This window comes from Odontesthes bonariensis, chromosome 4 (genome assembly GCF_027942865.1).
Source record: "Odontesthes bonariensis isolate fOdoBon6 chromosome 4, fOdoBon6.hap1, whole genome shotgun sequence".
Classification (NCBI taxonomy): Eukaryota; Metazoa; Chordata; class Actinopteri; order Atheriniformes; family Atherinopsidae; genus Odontesthes; species Odontesthes bonariensis.
In genome coordinates this window covers 24891060-24912881 of record NC_134509.1, presented here as the reverse complement: position 1 = coordinate 24912881, position 21822 = coordinate 24891060, and the positions used below count along the sequence as shown (strand labels likewise).

The 21822-nt window shown below is 40.3% G+C and overlaps 1 protein-coding gene across 1 annotated transcript in view; it reads right to left on the bottom strand.

Moving 5' to 3' along the window:
- The window catches only part of armh3 (armadillo like helical domain containing 3), a 34674-nt gene extending 13398 nt beyond the window's left edge, over positions 1-21276 (bottom strand). Inside the window, exons 1-24 of the mRNA XM_075463648.1 lie at positions 21185-21276; positions 19473-19582; positions 19323-19379; positions 18785-18931; positions 18273-18380; positions 18066-18158; positions 17875-17949; positions 17683-17769; positions 13554-13610; positions 13401-13444; positions 12856-12916; positions 12728-12774; positions 11150-11225; positions 10453-10546; positions 8072-8173; positions 7871-7929; positions 7710-7775; positions 7320-7389; positions 6284-6344; positions 6102-6190; positions 4074-4156; positions 3671-3797; positions 3404-3479; positions 1522-1600 (exon numbers count right to left, since the gene is read on the bottom strand). Of these exons, the coding sequence (XP_075319763.1) occupies positions 1522-1600; positions 3404-3479; positions 3671-3797; positions 4074-4156; positions 6102-6190; positions 6284-6344; positions 7320-7389; positions 7710-7775; positions 7871-7929; positions 8072-8173; positions 10453-10546; positions 11150-11225; positions 12728-12774; positions 12856-12916; positions 13401-13444; positions 13554-13610; positions 17683-17769; positions 17875-17949; positions 18066-18158; positions 18273-18380; positions 18785-18931; positions 19323-19379; positions 19473-19574 (1860 nt within the window). The 5' untranslated portion in view covers positions 19575-19582; positions 21185-21276. The remainder of the gene's footprint in view (positions 1-1521; positions 1601-3403; positions 3480-3670; positions 3798-4073; positions 4157-6101; positions 6191-6283; positions 6345-7319; positions 7390-7709; positions 7776-7870; positions 7930-8071; positions 8174-10452; positions 10547-11149; positions 11226-12727; positions 12775-12855; positions 12917-13400; positions 13445-13553; positions 13611-17682; positions 17770-17874; positions 17950-18065; positions 18159-18272; positions 18381-18784; positions 18932-19322; positions 19380-19472; positions 19583-21184) is intronic.
- Between the last annotated feature and the right edge of the window lie 546 nt (positions 21277-21822).

Genomic DNA, 21822 nt, shown 5'->3' with positions numbered 1-21822 from the left:
CAACTCTTTTTCAAGCATAATGCCTGGAACTGTCCGGGGATTCTGAAAGTAGTACATTAAATACCCCAATACAAAAAAAAAAAAAAAAAAGAGTTCTCTAGGTCCCCTATATGTCCCGCTAGGTCCCTCCAAGTCCCTCCAAAGCCAGCAGGTTTGTTTACAAAATTGCAGACCGGACCGGTAAAAGGTAACCAATCAGGTTATGAGCTGGGCTCTGCTGCCTGTCAATCACCGATTGTGCACGCGCGATACAAGGTAGGCTCGTCCACACGCTTATTTATCTAGACTATTGAACTTCATTACGGGCTAGTCTACTTACTGTGTCTTCCATGATCGCAAATGACAGGTGAGTTGATGAATGAGGAGTCGTGTACGCGAATCTGGCGTGCACGTCTACGTGCACGAGTTCTCATGTGTTTTGATGGGGCGGGACAGGAAGTTGAATAACTTTTTATTTTTTCGTTAAAAAATAAGCATTTCTTGCATTTTGCGACTACGGAGGTCACCGTTTTCAACTTCAAGCGTTCTGATAGATCATGTAAACTCTTAGAATGCCAAAAATTAGGACTTTACGTATGACAACAACAAATCCTGCAGACTGCAGCTTTAAAAGAAATAATCAAAAATTCAATATTACCATGATTTTAATGTCTGTGACGAGTGTTACAATTCTGTCTGGGGCTTGAAACACGATTGAAATATTCACTGTGGAAATGGTTACACGCATTTACTTAATTTGATTTGTTTATGATATGTCTAGTTAAAGAATGGAATTGGAAGGGGGTTTAATACAAGTGGAGGATAACACATAACCACTGACAGCTCATTAAAACCTCAGACCTTTTTCTTCCGTATGAATAAATCTAGCAGATAAAAGCACAGAGGTAATTGGGGAATTTAATGACCAAATCCATCATTCTCCTATCAGTCTACAGTTAAAGTAAAAAAAAAAAAACACTCTCTGTGCACTAGCTGTTTTCCTTTCCCCAAAGATATGACATAAACAAGTCTTAAATGGAGCTGACAGCGCTCATATCAGTTCAGTTTTCCAACAATAATGAGGAAATAACTCCGCGTTTAAGAAGTTACCCTGATGCTTCATTTTAATGACTCTGTTCCCTGTTTGTTTGCAAAACAATGGGACTGTGTGTAATGTGCCCGTGTCCATAAGAGCAGCTAAATGCAGCAGTTAAATATAAACACATCAATATAAAGTGAGCGGCCTTTCAATGTTTTACATTTTCCTTTAAAAGTACAGTAAGAAGTGACATTTCAGTGTCAACTGTGATGTGTCAGCTGCTCTTTCAGTGGTCTCATCACCATGACAACACAACTTTAACCACCTTAGATGAAAAGGCAGCCTTCCTAAATACAAGAACCCCTTCCCAAACACTTTCAGGGACAGAGTGTTTTCTGTTGTTTATTAAAATATTCAAGATGTTTGCTAAAGTTTATTTTTAATTCTATTTTCATGTAACTTTTAGTAGGAGTGCAAAAAGAGGTGAAGCGTGTTGTGTTTACCTGTTCTTCTGACAGCTGGGAGATGTGGTTCACAGCAGCGTACGACTCAATCTTGGGGTTAAAATGGTTGACGATGGCCCTTAAAGACAGAAAAAAACAAGCATTTCTGAAATGATTCAAGGATATTTTACTGCGACTGTTACAATTCTTATTTCAAAACCACCATTGTTGTTTTTTGTTTCTATTTTAATTCAAATTACTTACTCGTCTATTTATTCCAGACAGTATTTCAGGTGAGAGTTAGTTTAATTTAGACACAAGAGGAGTGTTTCTTGGACAGCTGGACCCCTTTCTGCCAAAAATATGTATATCTAGCAATTTGCTTTAATGGCAAATAGAAAATGTATTCATTCAGAAATTGCATTTCTGAGCCCCTGTGTTGCACTTCTGGCCCGTTGCCTGGCCAAGTGCCACAGCTATTAGAGCCATATTACATCACAGTGGAGCGTGAGCGATAATAAAAAATATTAAAGCTTTATTGAAGGGGTGAACTTATATATTTAAACTACTCTATTCTATTGATCAATATGTTTAAATTCAAACCACATCAAAACTTCAGAGGCAGACAGGTGGAAGACAGAAGTGAGATCGGTGAGGACAGCTGGGAAGGGAGCAGGTTTTAAGTAGGTAAAGCATAAACATTGTTGATTCTTGTGCAAATGAAGCTGAACGGATCGAAACGTGATCCCCTCTGGTTGAAAAATTCAACAAACAGCTGTTGGTTGTACCAGACTAACCCTGGTAAGGTGTTCACTGGACATTTCCCTGTAATGTTTTAAATATACAGAGAGCGAACTAGGCTTTTAGAGTGTGTTACGCCGAGCCTGAAAAGTTAATGCAGGAAAAACACTGAGGAGCACAAACAAGCTCCAGCACAGAAAGGCTTTTAGGTGGTAAACCGTAGTGTAACACATATACCTGCAGTCTGAAGAGGCTCTCAGCTTTGTTCGGCTATTTATCCAAACCGAAAATGAAGCTTAAAGTTAACTTGGTGGTTTTGATCGAACAATCAGTTATTTAAGAACGACCGAGACTTAAAACGGAGGTTTCGATACATTTCACTGAGTCTCTCACTTTGTAGGGAGCCATTTGTGGAGCTACGTAATGTTGAGGTGCAGACAGATAACAGATTCAACGTGTGAATGTCAGCATTACTTAACACCAGAACTCATTTCAGTCCAGTTCCTTCTCAGCTCCATCTTTATACTGTGTGAACACGTCAAGGGACTTTTATATGTGAATTCAGAGGCAACTGTCTCCAGCATTAGCTTTCATTTCTAAGAAATAAACAGCTTTATAGCTCAATCATAGGCTGATGCAAAAAGCACAGCTGAGAAATTTAAATGGTTTATTTGTGTGTATCATATATCAAATGATTATAATGACGATGATGATAATTCTTCTGTCTTTTACTCATCAGAAGCCAGCGTACAGAAGAATGAATCAGCCCCTTTATTTGAGTTTACTCTCCATCTCTCCGTCTTCGTTCATTTATTTATCTATTCTTTGAAATGTGGTTTCATCATTATTTCTAGTTCTTATTACTTTACATCAACCCCTTGTGACAACGAGTTTTGGCAGGGGCACTGCTCCACCAGGAGCCCATTAAAGGGGTGAATCCTCGGGGAGTAAGTTGTTAAAATAGGTGCCTTTAGGACAAGGCGATCTCAGTGAAAGAAAGGAAAGATTAGAGGGGTAAATGTCAGAATAACGTCGCACATGTCTGTGTTTATTAGGGGTTTAGTAGAGAAAAACTTGAGTGAAAAGATAAAGGGGTGGAGAGGTGTTTTTTTTTTACCTTTCTCTAACAAATTCCAGCTTGATATCCCCTTCAATATGACTCATTTCTCATTTTTGTGTTAAGAGTGATGTGTGTTTTTACCGAACATTAACAAGAGCATGCGTGACTTTGCTGGCTGCCTCCTTCCACTGGCCTGTGTTGGTAGATACTCTCAAAACTGAAGGGCAAAGAATGACATAAAAAAAGAGTCAGACCCATCTATAAATGTCTCTTTTCATCACAAACATAGTAGTAAACAACTTATTCTGTCAGTCGCCTGGTGTAAATTTACCTCAGGACACTCTCAAAACAGGCTTTTAGTTTTAAGATCTCCTGTTCAACAGTTAATCAAGGTGTTTCCAGACATACCCATACAGTAGAGGTTGTCAAAGACCTGGTGCATTCGTACAATTTCGTAATACAACTCGTCGTAGCTGTTGGAGGTGGGCAGGAATGTGTCTCCGTAGGTTATGAACATGTTGAATAGGTTCACGACCTGGAAGAGGAGACGCACGACAGGATAAGCTGACCCGTGTGACTACTTTTAAAAAGAAATGATCCGCCAAGAGAAATCCAAACTTCCAAAACAAAACATCTAAAAAGGGAATTAAATTAATGCGGCCTGTTTGTGCTCAAACTCACCGCGCGTAAGAGCATCTGCCTTTCAGATTACCACAGGATCATTATAATACGCTATGTGTGGAATCGATTTTCAGTGTGAATTGTGCTGTCAAGCTCCTGTCTCCACTTTGCGAGTTTGTGCATTTCTCACCAGTAAGGCCAGATGAAAGATGTTGTGCTTGGCCAGCAGCGTGGTCTCATTCGACAGCAGGAACTTCAGCAAGTTGATGAGAGCTGCACAGAGGGAGACATGCTCGCATTAAAGAAATAACCCGGAGAGCTGATTATCTTCTACCAGCTGAGGCATACGGCAGCAGTCTTCTTTTCTCCATGCACATCTTTATGAAGGTAGATAATGGAAACACGGGGGGTAAGGGACCTCTCAAAACCAAATCAAACCTGCTTGCAGGCTTTTATTGAGTAAACGATACCCATGAGAGGAACCAAAATGTGCACGCATGTGCAACAAACACCAACAGAAATCCACACAACAACACATTGAAAGAAGATAAGCACATCTATTGCTTTAATTTGGCTATTTTTTCTCTCCAGGTTTATTTCATAGGAAGCTATTATCACCACAAAGAGGAGTGAGTCTGTGTTATTCTGGGAGCTAATGGGATTATTGGTGTGATTAGAGGAATCTGTATTCCAATGAGAGGCGGTGAGATGGGGCCATTACAAGCTGAAATGTTAACATATCATGGGCTGACCAAGTTGAAAACAAGGCCACGAGGATGGATTGTTCCTTCTATGGAGACTCATTATCCAATTCCAGTGATGCAGTATATTTCCAAAACAACGAGCAAAGCGACTTCAGGAGGAAATGACTTTGTTTTGCAAAAGCAGAAACTATTTATTAATCTCTTGAGGTGAAGCACAGGAAATCAGAGGGATTTAAATTATACAAATCACACGTACCGTCACAAAACTTCCAAAACATCTTTTACACAACATTTCTATTTCCATTGATCCAAAAGCTCATACTTCCATAGCAAATACTTAGCAGAAAATGATCATCCTGTCTCCTGAAAGTCCAGCATGAAATGTTGGGTCATGGATCTTTGATGGAGCTAAGTGACCATCAGTCACCTTGAGACTCTCTCTCTAAAACCTAATAATCAAGTTAGAAATCTCAGGGTAATATTGGACTCAGACCTGAACTTTAACAGCCACATTAAATCTGTAACATCAGCAGCTTTTTAGAATCTAAAAAACATTGCCAGAATCAAAGGAATAGTGTCTAAACCAGACTTAGAGAGACTGATCCATGCGTTTGTCTCCAGCAGGTTAGACGACTGTAACGGCCTGCTCACTGGGCTCTCTAAACGGGCTGTAAGACAGCTGCAGTACATCCAGAACGCTGCTGCTCGAGTCCTGACTAGAACCAGGAAATACGACCATATTAGTCCAGTGCTCAGGTCTCTGCACTGGCTTCCTGTCGCTCAGAGAATAGACTTTAAAACAGCTCTGTTCGTGTACAAGTCTCTTCATGGTCAAGTGCCAAAGTACATCTCTGACATGTTAGAGCCATATGAACCAACTCAGGCTCTGAGAACCCCAGGGAGGGGTCTCCTGCTGGGGCCCAGAGTCAGGACTGAACAAGGTGAGGCTGCGTTTCAGTTTTATGCTCCTAAAATCTGGAACAGCCTTCCAGAAGATGTGAGACAGGCCTCAACTCTTACAATGTTTAAATCCAGGCTGAAACAGTTCTATTTAGCTGTGCATATCACAACTGGAAGTATTTTATATGTGGTCTTCACTTTTAAATTAATTAATTAATGTTTTTTTAGAATGATTTTTTTTGCATTCTTGTGATTTTATGTAGCTGTAAAGCACTTTGAATTGCCTTGTGTACGAATTGTGCTCTACAAATAAACTTGCCTTGCCTAATCCATAAACATGACATAAAAAACATTTGAGACGTCAAATCTTCAGCTTTTGTTGTAAATTATTGGCCTTGCTCTTGTGTTTCTCAGTGTCATTTTCTTTAAGCAATCGTGTCTGCGTCTTTAAAGTAACAATGAGCTGCTCACCTCACATCAGGGTTAGGGGTTTGATACCACCGGACAGAGCAGGTAAAATCAAAAGCACATCACCAAGTCTGAAACATATTAATTCCACTGGATTTGGCCTCAATTCTGACAAAAACACACCAAAGTGTAAGTGAAGTATCTACCTGACCAAAGCTCTCTCCAGGTGTAGTGTAATCTGATTCTACATTTCTTCTGGTAACACAGGAGTTTGTGGATGATCTGCACACAGCGTCTGCACAGGAAATAAAACTGCGGTGAACAAAGTTGGGTGGACGATGACTCACAAATAAAAGAAAGCATGATGTATGATTAAATGTGTGCCCACAAGTATAAATCCATGGGGAAATCCTTCATCATATGAGTTACGACAAACTCCACCATCAGATCTACGTAAAGAGATGCAGAAGAGACAGAAAAAAAAAAAAGAACCAAATGGTTAATATACGTATTCTTTAATGATAAATATCACATTTTCCAGAGTTATTCCAGCATAGCTGCCTGGATAATCTCTGAAAGCAACATACGAAGAAAGCAAATGATACAGTATTCTGCGTTCTCACATGTAACACATTTTCAGAAGGTTTTGGGGCTTAAAACAGCTAATTGGCTCCAGAGAAAAGGGGCTTGAAGAACACAGCATGAGTCTGGTTAAATCACCATCATTCACTAATGAGTTTGTTGGTAAAATCTTAAAGACAGTCGTCATTTTGACAGATTATTACAAGATTTACCATGACGTACACTGTCAATAAGAACAAATTGACCACCTGTAAAAGATGTTAAATGAGATTCCAGTCTGTACTCGGAAAACATTTAAACCACTGTTGGCGGGTGAAAAAAAAACATTTAACAGAAAAACTGTAATTCTATGATCCTGAATTGATTGACGAAAAAAAACTGAATTTTGTAGTTAAATTAATCATATTTTGCAAGTTTCCTAATGACAATGTATTGATAATGCTGAATTCATTCTTAAAAACTCAAGTTAGAAGGGAGGTTATGGTTGGTTAACTAATAAGCTGACTAAGATTCTCAGTCATCCAGGTCATGGCAATCATTGGAGCTTGAATAAGGGCGACTGGACTTCTTCTTGGATCTTGAAGACATTTCACCTCTCATCCAAAAGGCTTCTTCAGTTCTGACCTAGATGGAAGTAGATTGGTCAGTGACACATGTGACTGTAACGACCCTTTCTGCTTCCAAGCTGATTCTCCCAACCATCTAGTTCTGAACTGAAGAAGCCTTTCGGATGAGAGGTGAAACGTCTTCAAGATCCAAGAAGAAGTCCAGTCGCCCTTATTTCAGCTCTTATGGTTGGTTAACCAAGTTTTAGGGTGAAAAAGTGTAAAAGTTTTTCATACCTAGAACAGCACAAACCAGCGGACGTGAAGGAACATTTTTGTCCACTGTTTTTTTCCTGTGTCTCATGGGCTGAAAAGAGGAAAAAAAAGGCAGAAATGAAATATGTAGTGGGTCTTAAACCGTCTATCTTCTAATAGATTGTACTCTAAATGCTAGACATGCGTCTCATCGACTGGCTAAAATCATCACACATCATTACCATTCCAGTGTTATTGTGCGTGTGAAGACGGGTAAAGATCCCGAACACTTTACAAATAATTGGAAAACTGACAGTATACATGTGGTAAAAATGTAAAAATGTATTTATTTTGAGCCTGTCTGTCACCCACAGATCAGAAGAAACCTCTCAAACCGTCGCATCCCCCTGCTCACTATGACCTTTAACTCACCATTCTGTGGAGACTGACTCTAAAGTTCATGTTGTCATCATGAAGAAAGGCATCAGCATACTGGTCCTGTCACACAGAGGCAGAGACACAAAAGCAAAGACATTCAGGCTGATGGAGGATGTGGACGAACGCAACTGCTGCAGTACGGATGACGCTCACACCTCGGCTATGCAGGTGAGGATAATCAGGCACAGTCTGGCACTGTTGAGTCGGTGCTCATCTGTAAACACACAGATGCCTCTTAACAGATAGAAAGACTTCAAGCACAACTAAACTCTAAAGCACTGAGAGGATAAACATGCAAAAGTAAAGAATAATTGATGGCGTAGGGACAAAGAGGGCGCATAACGCTTTCTGGTTACCTTTAGTATCCTGCATTACGATGGAGGCATACTTGAGGAAGGTAATGAGAAGGTTGCTGGTCTGCAGGTTGGGATCCAAGGGCAGTTCTGGGTTGTTCATCACTACACAGCAAACGTACCAATTAAACCTCAAGTAAACAGAATCACTGTGGTTTAAATGATAAAACTTTTTCTGATTATATAAGACAAACAAAAGACCAAAAGAATCAGTCAAACCGTTATATCACAAAGACCTGAAACTCAACTTAAAGGCTGCAGTTAAAGCAGAATAAAGGCCGTCCTGGACGTGGTGCTCATTCAGGCAATAACAAAAAGTGATGTCTTTGTCCTATTACTGCCATATCTCCCCGTGTTTAGACAAGCATCAAGCATCTTCATCCATTAAAATCTCTGCTCTTTCAAACATACATCCTCAGTTCATAGATAAAAGATGAGCCGGTCAGCTCTTTACTCCCATCCAAACCCTCATTTATTCTTTTCCTCCTCAGATCACTGCCGGCTCCAAAGGAAAAAAAATGCTTTTACACTGTCGAGCAGCATATCACGTACGTGGGACTTTGCTGTGGACAGGAACGTATATTTAAGTCATGTATTATAAGCACACGCGTGCGACCGTGAGTAGAGAGCAGAAGAGCTAAAGCTCCCATGACAAAGTGCAAAGCAAACTGCATGTGACATACAACTATGTTTGAAGCTGGAAGTAAATATTTTATAGAGGAAGAGGCTCTTGGGCTTAAAGCAATGGAGTGAATGTGAGCCAGAGACAGAAACACGCACCTTTTAACAGTCACAGCACGTGTCTACGGTAACCGGGCTGGCTTAGGAACGTCACACGCCTTCCAACAAAGCCTGAAGTGAGCGCCATGCACTCATTTTCAAAGAGAGATTAATGAGTGCTTCTGATTTAGCTATTATTCATTCATTTCTAGATGTATCAGATAAAGCAGTGTTTAAAAATTCATGGAAGAAGTTAAGATAAAATGGAAGTAAAGAAGCAGAGACCCTTTATTCTTTGTTCCATTTTAAAGACTAGATCGATCATTTCTGTTTATTTCGATTCTCTTTAAAATCGAGCTGATGGAATAAAACAAATCTGAACACAAAGAATTCTTCCCTGTAAGTTTTAGTGTTGTTAAAGACCGACTTAATTAAGTGGTTTTAATTTCAGATTAAAGCGTGTAATTCTTCCCAAATAAACTTTATTTACACAAAAAAAAGCACAAAAACATGTTTTAAGGGAGAGATATAAATATAAATCCATTTATACTCAAGGTGATAAAGAGATATGACAAAAGAGCAATGTAATAAATAAAATAAAGGGTCTTTACAAAGTAAAATTGATTAAATTATAAATAAAAAGCCAGACGAAAGGTTTTAAAGTTATTTTTTGTGTACATTTTGAATTCTGCCGATAAAGAAATGAGATTCAGATAAAATTCAGATTCTAATTTATAATAATAATAATCAAGCCAGAATGTTTGACTAAAGGTACATTCCCCAAAAAATTGATTGATCAATCTCATCTTCAAGAAAAGAAATAGAAACAAAGAGAGAAATGAATAAAAAAATGTGTGAAAAAGTCTAAATGAAATAAAGAAATAACTCATAAATAGATCAATACGATGTGAGGGAAAATAATTCAGAAAGAAATTAATTAAGTAACATTTAAAACTGAGTGACAAAGTCAATAATTAGCTAAATTAACATTTAAAATCAAAGAAAAATGTATTTATTTATCAAACTATTCAGTTATTTTAGTATAAATCATTTAGTTACTCATTTATTTAGCCATTTATATATTTTTGTATTTATTTTGGATTATAACAGCTTCAGTTTCCATATGTAGGAACATCTTTTAGATTTTATTTTGGTCCCCATTTTCCTCTTATTATTTCTGTCACCAATGAAAATGTATCTTCATCTCCTGACACGAAGGCAGTGACAGCCCACTCCCACGCCAGTGTCAAGCTCCCCTTAAAAATACCTTAAAGCAACCCGTTTCTTTAGCGAATAAATAAGCCTGCACAGTTGAGTCAAAGGGTGGTAATAAAGACCAAGTCATGAAGTTCAGCCTGTCCTGTTCACGTACAGCAGATAAATAAAGAGGATGTCCTTTTTTTCCCCCAAAATGAAAACTGTAATTAGTTTCACCTCAACAGCTGATCGGTCATGTGAGCTAAATGTTTGCTAAAATCAGAACTTTTCTTGCCTCCTTCTGTGCATCGACTCTTTTTAAAGATAACAAAAAGAAAATAATCTCAGCAAGAGGAAAAAGCCTTTTTATGTGAAGTCTTTTGAAGTATTCCATTACAAATTCAACCACTTCTTCCTGAATAATTCAGATTGTCATCGTAAAGGTGATGAAAGATTTCATGACTCACTGTCGAGGGAGGGCGGCGTCGTGCCTAGTGGAGTCGTTGGTGTGGTTGGAGTTGGGGTGATGGGTGTGACTGCAATTTCAATCTCAGGGTGGCTCTGATGAGATACAAGAAACGCAGAAAAGTCTGTAAACGGTGCCCCGTGTGAAGGGCTGATGTAACATAAAGAGAAAGGACGCTTTTAATGAACACTGTTTACATTTTCCCTTTTAATTAATCATCAGATTAAGCAATTATGACATCGTAAGAAGCAGAACTCTTGTGTGTTGGCCCATGTAAAACGCTGCCATCCAGAATTAATTTGACCCATCCTTAATAGTTAGTTATGATGGCTAAAACATGGAGAATTAATGTCCGACTAGGAATTTAGAAAGTTAAAGAAAGAAAAAGTGATGAAATGGACATTATTGAGGAGGGGTGGGACCTCTGAAGCCGCTCCTCTAGATCTGGATAGCGAAAGTACATCACTTGCTCTTGTGTTGCTAAAAATCATAAATAGGGAACACATTTTGTTCATTTTTCCAGTACAAAGAGAAGAACCGATAACACTGCAGCTTATCAGAACCCAGAGAGGGTTTAACACTATTGTGCAGAGCAGGTAAAATCTTTAGATTGCTCCTTTAGATGTGGAAAAGGCAAAAATCACATCACAGACAAATGTCTTATAATAAAAGTATAAAAATGAATCAGACTTTCTTACCTGTGCCAACACAGTGATGAAGTTTCTGTTGAGGTGCACAGCCTCATAAAGTGCCAGCAGAATCGCCTCATTTGTCCTTAAGATGACATGTGAAGTAAGTCACAATTAGCACATTTGTTTGTGAAACATAACTCAGCTTTCACATTTTATTCTCTTGGATGTAAAAATGTTGCATCGACTCTGTGCGGCACAGAAACTGCCAACAACATTTTCACAGACTAAAGATCTTGCAAAGACTCCAGATCCAGCAGGGTCACTATTTAAAAGACCACAACTAGATTTTTATGAAAGAAAGACGGCTTTAAAGCAGCCGCGATTGAGTTTTATGACCACGGGAGCACGCCGCAACCCACGTGAGATTCTCCTCATTCAGCCAGCTTTTAAGGCCCTTTTATGCTTAGCGTCAGATACGCAGACGCATATAGACGCGTATTCTGGTACGTTTTCAGAGACTTTGTGTGGATGCGTACCTAAACGCAGCAAACGGAGCAGTGCCAGCGGAAATCATGGTGACAGTGTTGCAAAGTATAGCTCACGTGCGACCAGCGAAAGGAACAAAGAAGAAGAAAAAAGCAGAAATGGCAGCACTCCGTCCACATACGTGTATTCTATGTCACTTTCTGCGAAGGTGCATTATCATGATCTGCTCCACCGCCGCCATGTTTGCTATTGAAGTGACCTCTGACCTCTGCACTGCCCTCTGGTGGATGTTTTGCCTAACAACAATGCCAACCTAAAGCACACATGGGAGTATGTGGGCGGAGTACACAGAGGGAGCACAAATGATGTGCTTAAAATTCTTATAACGTTGAAACAAAGTTGGTCATTTAAAACGCAGATCCTCTGCAGGACGTGTTCAAAGGAATAAAAAACAAACATTGTGGCTGTGTTCGAAACTGCATACTTCTCCTACTACTCTTACTAACTTTTTGAATTAGTAAGCGAGTTTGAGTAAGCGAAAAGTTCCCGGATGCATACTAGATTCGCCGAAATGTTGAGCATGCATCATGATGTCACTACTCATACTCAAACTACCCAAGATGCAACGTAAAGTGACGTCGCCGATCGTCATTTCCTGTCAAAACGGCAGTTTCAAGCTAGCTACAACGCGGGTAGGTTCACTTCCTGTTTTCAAAACAAAAGCACCAATTGTATCGTAATGGCTTTCCCTATGATAAAAGGCAACGGGTATTTTATTTTGTGAAAATAAGTGCGTTGCTCACTACAGCTAGCTTTAGTAACGCCGAATTCGTCGGAACAAAATTGTAAATAGCCGGTATTTTGTCAACACGTTGGGGATCTAAACGACTACTTTCTCGCCTGAAAATGTTTCAAATGTTGCTAAAGTTTACAGAGTTTAGAGCTTAAGCGAAATCAGCTTCAGGTCGGCTGATTTCGGCTCGGGCAGGAGCGAAATGCATTGTGGGTAAACGCTCTGCATACTGTCTGATCGATCAGTATGCCGTATGCAGAATGGAAGTATGCAGTTTGCAAGTATGTAGTATGTAGTATGTAGTATGCGGTTTCGAACACAGCCTGTGGCTCAATAAGTATGAGCTGACATGACTTTGTACTTACTGTACAGACAGCTTCTCATCAGCATCTGCTATAAACATGCTGCCCACCTGTAAACAGGAGAGTTACCGAGCTGTAAGGAAACTATGATGATAACAAATGTAAAAATATCAAAGGGAACAGGATCCTACCATGCTCGTGAAGGTAGAGAAGAAGCCGCCCTGGTTCTCCTCTTCTTTATCTTTGTACTGCCTAAAATGTTGGACAGAAGGCAGGAAGTCGTGAAAAAAGTGACAGGTAAGCCACAAAAAGGCAGAAGGAGAGATGAATGTTTTCAATCAAACACAGCACTTTTAGCCTAACACACAGTAACCTTAAACCTCCGTCTATTTATTATCTTTGGGGTATTCACATTATACACAAAAACAGTGAGCTGTACGGAGCCATCATCCATCACTTTGATGCGTCTGCGTCTGCATGCCAACAGAAAAGACCTCCTTCACAAACAGCATTTTAATTTCCGCACCTTGCCTCATGCAAAAGACATTACCTTCTGCCGAAGAAGCCTGTCAGATATAAATAACTAGAAAGGGATTGTGCTGTTTCTCTCCTTTAGAATGTAAATAGAACATTTGCAAAAGACATCAAACTAAACTGATGACCCCAGCAGCTTCAGCACACCTCGCACTGCATCATTTAAGACACTTTTTGGCAGATGGAAATTCAAATATTTCACCTGTTATATTCTGTCAGAGCTTGGTGGACGACCATACCCATTCCCTGGGGATAAAATAAGGAAACGGTGCTTTAACCAAATATGAGAAGGCTGCATGCTTCAGATTTTCTTTTCATTATTAAGCCTTAAAGGAGCACAGCATGCAATACTTACGTCTAGTGTTGGCTCATCATCCACAATGGAGAGTTTCACAATATAGGGATTCACAGACTAAGAAAAAGCAGACAGAGAAATTAAACACAGCTGATACTTCATTCAGCTATAAAGGACAACGCTGCCTTGATCTTAGCTGTAACTGTAAATGGCTGTAAAAGTTCAATGTGACAACAATTAATAAAGAAAAAATTTTACATATCATGCCATTTTTACATCAACAGTAACAGCCCACGGTTCAAAAACACCACAGTCATCATGCTTGAGCAACTAAATATGAACGGCTTTACAGAGTCGCACAATCACAACGAAAACATGAACAAGCAAATTTCACAAAATAAACTGAAACTAACTCAGTCGACCCGCAGCAGCCTCAGCTGAGCTCGAACCTTCTCCCCTGGACCTAAAGTGGGAGCTGACTTCTGCTTAAGCAACTCGGGGAGAGAGGTGGAACCACAAGGTTGTGCGATAGTCAGGGAGAAGAGAAACGGCAAACTTGAGTATAATTCTAATGCAACTCAAACTCTACCAATATAAACCATATTATCTAATTCTACACCTCGTATAGAATGAAATCCATATTATCTAATTCTACACCTCGTATAGAATAATATCCATATTATCTAATTCTACACCTCATATAGAATGAAATCCATATTATCTAAAAACTTAAGATACTGCAGAGCCCAACGCATCATCCTGGCAAACCCAGTCCTGTCTATAGAACCTCTGACCAACCACTGTGAGTTTCCCCAACAACTCCACCAACGCACCTTGGCATTACTCTCTTTTTTAAAATATCTGCCTTTGTTGGGCAATTTGAAAAAAAAAAAACATTTATCACCATATTACTTACTTTATTGATCTACCTCGATGTAGCTCACAACAGAATTTGATTAGACTGTCACAACACAGCTTTTGGCTGTATTCATGTTAAACGCAGCCCTAAATCAAACACATTGGCCCTCATTTATCAAGCCGTCGTAGAAAGCATCGTTGATATGAGCGGAGAACTCGTCGTACGCAGAGGCTCAAGTGAGATTTACAGAACATGCGTACCACACCAATCCCATCGTAAGACCGAGCGGCTGTTGATAAATCCGGCGGCTGAAATCCATCGTAATGATCCTAACCACGCCTTCTACAAAAGGCCGCACCTCTAGAATTTGCGACATGGATAGACGAAAGGCGGCAAAGAAACGCTGTCAACGCTGTTGACAGCTGGGACGGCTGTCAACAGCGTCGGCGATGTAAATCGCAGACCGGACGAGTTATGTATTTTCCCCTACTGTGATGGTCAATAAAATGTGATAAACTCCAGATTAAATGAAATCTAAAATTGAACGATGTTTTACTTTTTCTACAATAAGATCAGGTGATCACAAACGGGGGGGGGGGCTCCGATCCAGGTTTGGATTTGAGTGCCTTGGAGGAGAGGGTGGCTGGCCTGATCGGAGCTACGTCTTTTTTCCTTGAATAACAGAATGCTTACCAAAAGTCAGAATCGCTGAATAAGTTCCTCTCTTCTCCTGAGCGCTCTTGGCTGTGCAGGCTGGTGGTAGGGATCTCTGGGTATGGGGTCCTCTGGATGTACATCTGGAAATGGCACTCCGCATGCAATAATAATATTGCATACCTTATCGGGCGTATATAGAAGGGTTCCCCCCGCAGCCGAGAGACAGATCCACCTGCCCTTTAGGAGCCCTAACCTCTCCACAGTGGCACGCGTACGCGTATGCGCAGTGTTAAAGCGCCTCTCCTGTACGGCTCATAAGCCACTCATCATTTTCCCGAAAGAAATCCTGCCGGTCCCGGAACACTCTCTCGCGCCTGATGCACGCGTTCAGGTCCTCTAACAAAGCCAGATCTGCCATCGTTTCGCCATTACCGCGCCGCTAGAATCACCTCTTAAATAGGCGGTTGAATAATGAGCCATCACTCTTCCAATTACGGAGTTGTACTTGTTTAATTTTTTAATTTATTTAATTTGCGTTTATGTTTATATTTATGTTGAAGTCAAATAAAACATGGGCCTTCTTTGAAGTGATAAGTCTGTCATTTTAACCTAGGGATTTGTTGCGACTCATGAGGCACGCACTAGTGACGCTGCTGTTTATGTATGCTATTGCAGTCACCGCAAGTCAAAATGGAAAAGTGCGTAGGCTACACGGCTTCAGACCTGTCGTGGCGATTTCATCTTTCCTGCGCTCACGATGGATTTGATAAATGCCAACCTTTGCGCAGAAAAGAACGTACACACGACCTACGCATGTTTTTCGTCTTACGCAAGTTTGATAAATGAGGGCCATTGTGATTGTCATTAGGTTTTTGTCTTTGACTCACAGATGACTTCACATGGCTGTTTTTGTTTGGTTTTGAAGTCTGAACCATGTACTCTGCTGCCACCATGGAGATTAGAATTACAAACACAACCTGTGTTTGAAGGTTTGGGAATATTTCTCCAAAGGAACTAATCAGGAGTCGACCAGACTTTCCAGATGTGGGTATTCCCTGATTCTGTGAGCTTCACCAGGAGGAAATCCCATGGCGTGCGCTTCCTCTGCACCCTCCTGTGTTTAATAATGTAAACTCAGCCCCTTATAGACAGAAGTGTATTACAGCGGTGCAGGTGGTCATGCACAGTGTTGCTGTGAGTTAAATAGAATGATGGTGCTTTGCACCCATGGTCTAAGATCAACAACATTTAGATTTTTTTCCATGTTTGTAGGGAAAAAAGGAGATAATAAACAATACACTGTTAAATCTGCCCCTGAGTGACAGTGATCTGCGCCAATGCTTAAGAGTGATGCGAAAACGCACTCTTAAGCATTGATTGGTCAGACAGAATATTCACCTGCGTGCACGATGACAACATTTTAGCACAATAAGTGAGAACTTTGTAAATCCAAATCCAAGAATACATATTCACCGGTGGCTTTTTTCACTACACTGACCCAAGGAGACCTCTGCAGAGTGTAGCTGTTACGCTAACTATTGAGAAGAAAACCATCAGTATAGAACTCACAACCAATCACAAACACACACAGTAAAAATGATCACACTTCACATAAAGCCACAACGATACGCAGCTCATGTCAACCACAGAGGTGATGCAGCTGCAGCCCAGAGCGCAAGAGAGAGGAAACAAGTCGAGCCACAGCACGCAATGGAGAAGCTGCATTACTTATTCTGCTTAAAATGTCCACATTCAGATTCCCCTGAAAACCACCTCCTGACGCTGTTAGCTCTTATTCCCAATAACTTCTACCTCAATTTTTCAGAATTAAAACAACATACATCTACTTTACCAAGAACGACTTTGAAAAAAAAGGGTGGAATGCTCTCTCCGGGTCGGGAATGAGATCCTTCCCCAAGTGGAGGAGTTCAAGTATCTCAGGGTCTTGTTCACGAGTGAGGGACGAATGGAGCAGGAGATTGACAGGCGGATCAGTGCGGCGTCTGCAGTGATGCGGGCTCTGTACCGGCCCGTCGTGGTGAAGAAGGAGCTGAGCCAGAAGGCGAAGCTCTCGATTTACCGGTCAATCTATGTTCCTACCCTCACCTATGGTTACGAGCTGTGGGTAGTGACCGAAAGAACGAGATCGCGAATACAAGTGGCCGAAATGAGTTTCTTCCGCAGGGTGTCTGGGCTCTCCCTTAGAGATAGGGTGAGAAGCTCGGTCATCCGGGAGGGGCTCGGAGTAGAACCGCTGCTCCTCCGCATCGAGAGGAGTCAGATGAGGTGGCTCGGGCATCTGGTGAGAATGCCTCCTGGACGCCTCCCTGGTGAGGTGTTCCGGGCCCGTCCCACTGGGAGGAGGCCCCGGGGAAGACCCAGGACACGTTGGAGAGACTATGTTTCTTGGCTGGCCTGGGAACGCCTCGGGGTCCCCCCAGAAGAGCTGGAGGAAGTGGCCGGGGACAGAGACGTCTGGGTTTCTCTGATAAGGCTGCTGCCCCCGCGACCCGATCCCCGGAGCAGCGGAAGATAATGGATGGATGGATGGATGGATGGACTTTGAAAACTGTTGGTTTGCTACCCAAGTCTTGGCAGAAGGGTGCTGAACTGTAGAGGGACCCACGGCCCGTTTATTCAGAAACTCAGTAAGGATATGAACATAATACACACCTCATATTTTCTGTAGTTGACCAGGAGGGCCAGAAGAACCACAGCGTCATAACCATGCTGCCCTCTACTGGATGCATCTGACAGAATCTGAGCAGAGAAGAGAAGGAGAGTGGGGATTACCAAACTGAGAGGATCAATGGTTTTAAAATTAAACAAAACCTCAGAAACGCATTCTCTTGACTAATCACTTACCTGTAGAATGGCTTCAAAGATGCTATTGATCATCACGTACTCCAGTATGGTGTTCTGGCTAATATTGTCTGTAACCTGTGGATACATTTTTCCATATTTGAGACATATAGGATGTTTAAACAGCACAAAAAGCACTCATCACAGTATATGACAATATTTCATGTTGCTGTTTTCTTTATGTTCTTTCTCACCGTCACCAAACACAGCAACAGTTTGAGGCAAAGGCTCTTAAGACTCTCTGAACTGTCCCCACAAAGAAGGCTATCCAGTCTCTCCATCAGATCCTGCAGGGGACACAAAACTACTTTATGAATGAATGAAACCAGCAGTCTTACCCCTTTACTACATGCTCATTTCATTCAATTCTTTCTCTTTTTAAAAGACACATTCTCACATACCTTCATCCTTTGCTCAGCCTTGTCAAACCCCATCAGCATGTTGATGATGTCAAAGCCAGACGCCGACTTGTTCTTCTGGTGAACCCCTCGAAAAAGTGCACAGAGCGTCTGGCAAGATCAACAGAAACAGTGTGAAATTCTTCATGGCTTGGTAAAACTAGTAAAAATAGGGCTTGAAAGGGTAATCATCTCGTTGTTTTTTAGACTTTCCTTGCTCATCTGTGCGGTGCAAAGTAGTTCACCTTTAATACTGTAAACTGTTCTACATGTTGCCTCCACTCTGACCTCCTTCCATATCAACACACTTAACAAGTGTTTAGGGATGCTGACCTATAGTCTTACATCCATACTTTCCTTTGTATATCACAACAGCTTTTTCCATTTCTCGCAGTCTTGGGTTTATATTTTCTCTTCTTGGCCACAAATTTGACACATTTAAATTATAAAAAGTGTAGAAAATGTTGCTACACACTCAAGATGCTACTATGCGGACCCTCCTGAGCGTTAGTTACCTGCAGGGCATTAACCACTTTGATCTGATGCTCTTCTCCAAGAGCCTGAACGCAGTGGTGAAACAGAGAGTTGATGTTATCTTGAATACGCTGGACTTCCTCCCCATCTACACTCTCCAATTTGGACTCCAGGTATTCGAGGTTCACCTGAAACAAAAGGCAATGTTGAGAGATTTTAGAAAAAGATTCATTAAAAAGTATCCATCTGATTATTTCTTATTAAAAAAAAGCAGCAGTTTCATCCATGAAAATGGCTGTGAGGCAAAGCAGCAGCACAGTCAGTGCAAATTATACCACCAGACAATCTTCAGTCATATGCCGTGCACCAATCTTTGCAGTACTTGCTTTGGCTTTGACTTGCACACATCAGTACTTCCTCTTTGATTGTGCATAAAGTGACATCTAAAGCCACAGATCAATGACAACTTCTTTTATTTCACATTGTTTTTTCTAAATCTCATTCAAAACAACCATTTCTGCAGCTAACATTAGTAACATAGAGCTTAGAGCTCATCACTACTGAAGCATCTTCCTCTACCTTCATAAGAAACAGCTCATCCCAGAAGCGAGGATTATTTTTGGCTGGGTCTTCTTTCTAAATCAAAGCAGAAAGAACATTTTTAGCACTTAAACGTTCGAGTTTTCCAGTTAACATTTGCCACTGACGTTCTTTCATTGTGATACTCACAGCAAAAATCTCATCATACATCAGAACCACCTTCTCTTTCAAAGGTTTTTTAGATGAGGACGTCCTCCTCAGCAGACCTGCCTTTTTCTCGACTTGAGACATGACAAAGTCTGTGGGGGGAGACACACAAAAAGAGAGATCATGCAAAAACAAGAGGGATAATAGTCTCCCTGAATTATGGGGCTCTGCCCCAGGTGGGGGCTCCAAGTCACTTCAGGGGAGGCTCAGCGAATGGAGGTGAAGAAATATCCAATCAGTCATCGAAAAAAACAACTTAAATGTCTGTGGGGTGATTAAGGTGCTAAGATTCATTATTTCTGGGATAATTTAGCTATTTTTCAAAAAAGTCAACAACTAATAAATACATTAGTACTGACTACTTTTGTACTTTGTGTAGTCTTAGTGTGTCAAACAGCAAAATGTTGTCATCTTGGCTCACTTGTTAAGTGTACATGGGATTAAAAAAACAATATCCGGCTCCTGTAAGCAACCAGGAAATTAGCAAAACTGAGCAAAAATATGGAGCGAGTGGGGTTTCAGTTTCCCTTATACAGCCAGACACACAATATACAATGCATATAAAACATAAAACAACTTTATTTGAGAGGAGGCTACCTGTCTCAAACTTTAAAAAACCCAGCTCTAAAGGATAGGGCTGATGTTGTCTTTCATACTCTGGACTTCCTCCCCACTGATAAGCAACTGTGCTGCAGTGTTAAATCAAACAAGAGGAAAAAGAATAGTTTTGGAGATGCCCCTTCCCAAGCCTGTTTGTCTCTGCAACAAACCATGAATTACATAGGCGGGTCATGAATTGATAGTTGTAACTTTAAACAGCAGATCATTGTTGGGTTAAAGGCTAAAACTGTTCTTGTTTTTAGGAACTCCTTTTGTTACTGCACAATACAACTTGTTTCCTGCACCAAAATGGTATTTTGGACTTTAAAAATTATTCCGAAGGTTAATGACTTTAGAGGTGACTTTATCCTCCTGTATCTACTCACTTTTTCCCTCTTCTTTGGGTTTTGGGTCAGAAGCAGATTTTTTTGGAGCAAATATGGATTAAAACTAATAAGAAATAATGCAGTCTCACTCCTACCTTACCTTATTACTCACTGAAATGGTCTGTATTGAGAGTTGCATGAAAATTTGCTTTACCAAGAGGTGCAGAATAGCTCATAACTAACATTAGATAAGAATCTAAATAATTTACCAAATAAACCATAACTTTAAAGGTTATTTTAGCGGAAGACAATATTACACGTAAATGAATGGTTATATAAACGGAGAAGCTATCGAGTAGCTGTGTAATTACCAACTGACACTAATAAATATTGATTAAATAATCATTGGTCATTCCAAGCTGGAATTGACTGCTAGCTACGAAGCTAGCATTAGCTAACTGACTCATCGCTATCTAACTGGTTTAACTTTTAAAACATCAAACAGCGACACAGTTACCAACATGTACTGTTGTCCAGTAAAAGCGCAAAAATGCTAATTTTTTTCAGCTGTTCAGTTACCAAATATTAACTTTCTAACGCATTCAAAAATGTTTTGCTTAGCTAACGCTACCTAGCTAATGTCTATCCTAAAAGGATGTTAGCATTAACACTGATTTAGCGTTACTAATATCGCGAAGGTAAAGGTGTGTTTAGTGGCAAAATAACGCTGTTGGACAGTTGAAGTAGGTGGATGCCGTCTGTTCTTACCTCAATTAAAAGTATAAAAACTTATAGCGTGAATGTAGTTCATGAATCCTTTTTGTGACAGCTGTATCTGCTAGCATACTGCTATCGTTAGCCTCCTACTGGTCTTCAGGGTCCTAGCGCCCAACCTAGTTTGATTTAAATAAATTGATAATACAGCACACAATTAAACTTATGAAATAATGACTGGTTGAAAAAGAAAAAATCTGAAAGGACATGAGACAAATCATACAGAAGAGTATTAGGGCCAGGCATAAGAAAAAATAATAATATTTTGCCTGTCGAGATTAAAGTCAACATGTCGAGAATAAAGTCGAAATGTCGAGAATAAAGTCAACATGTCGAGAAAAAAGTCGAAATGTCGAGATTAAAGTCAACATGTCGAGAATAAAGTCGAAATGTCGAGAATAAAGTTGAAATGTCTTAATCTCGTTTAATCTCGACATTTCGACTTTATTCTCGACAGGCAAAATATAAATATTTTTTCTTATGGCTGGCCCTAATACTCTTCCGTAAATCATGCCATATCATGCTCAGACTGATGCTAAATACATTATATCGGTAAATTGATGCATTCTTACTGAAGACTTTATTAATGGAGACTATTTTCGGTGTCAAACTTTAAACTGGATGTTTGTCTC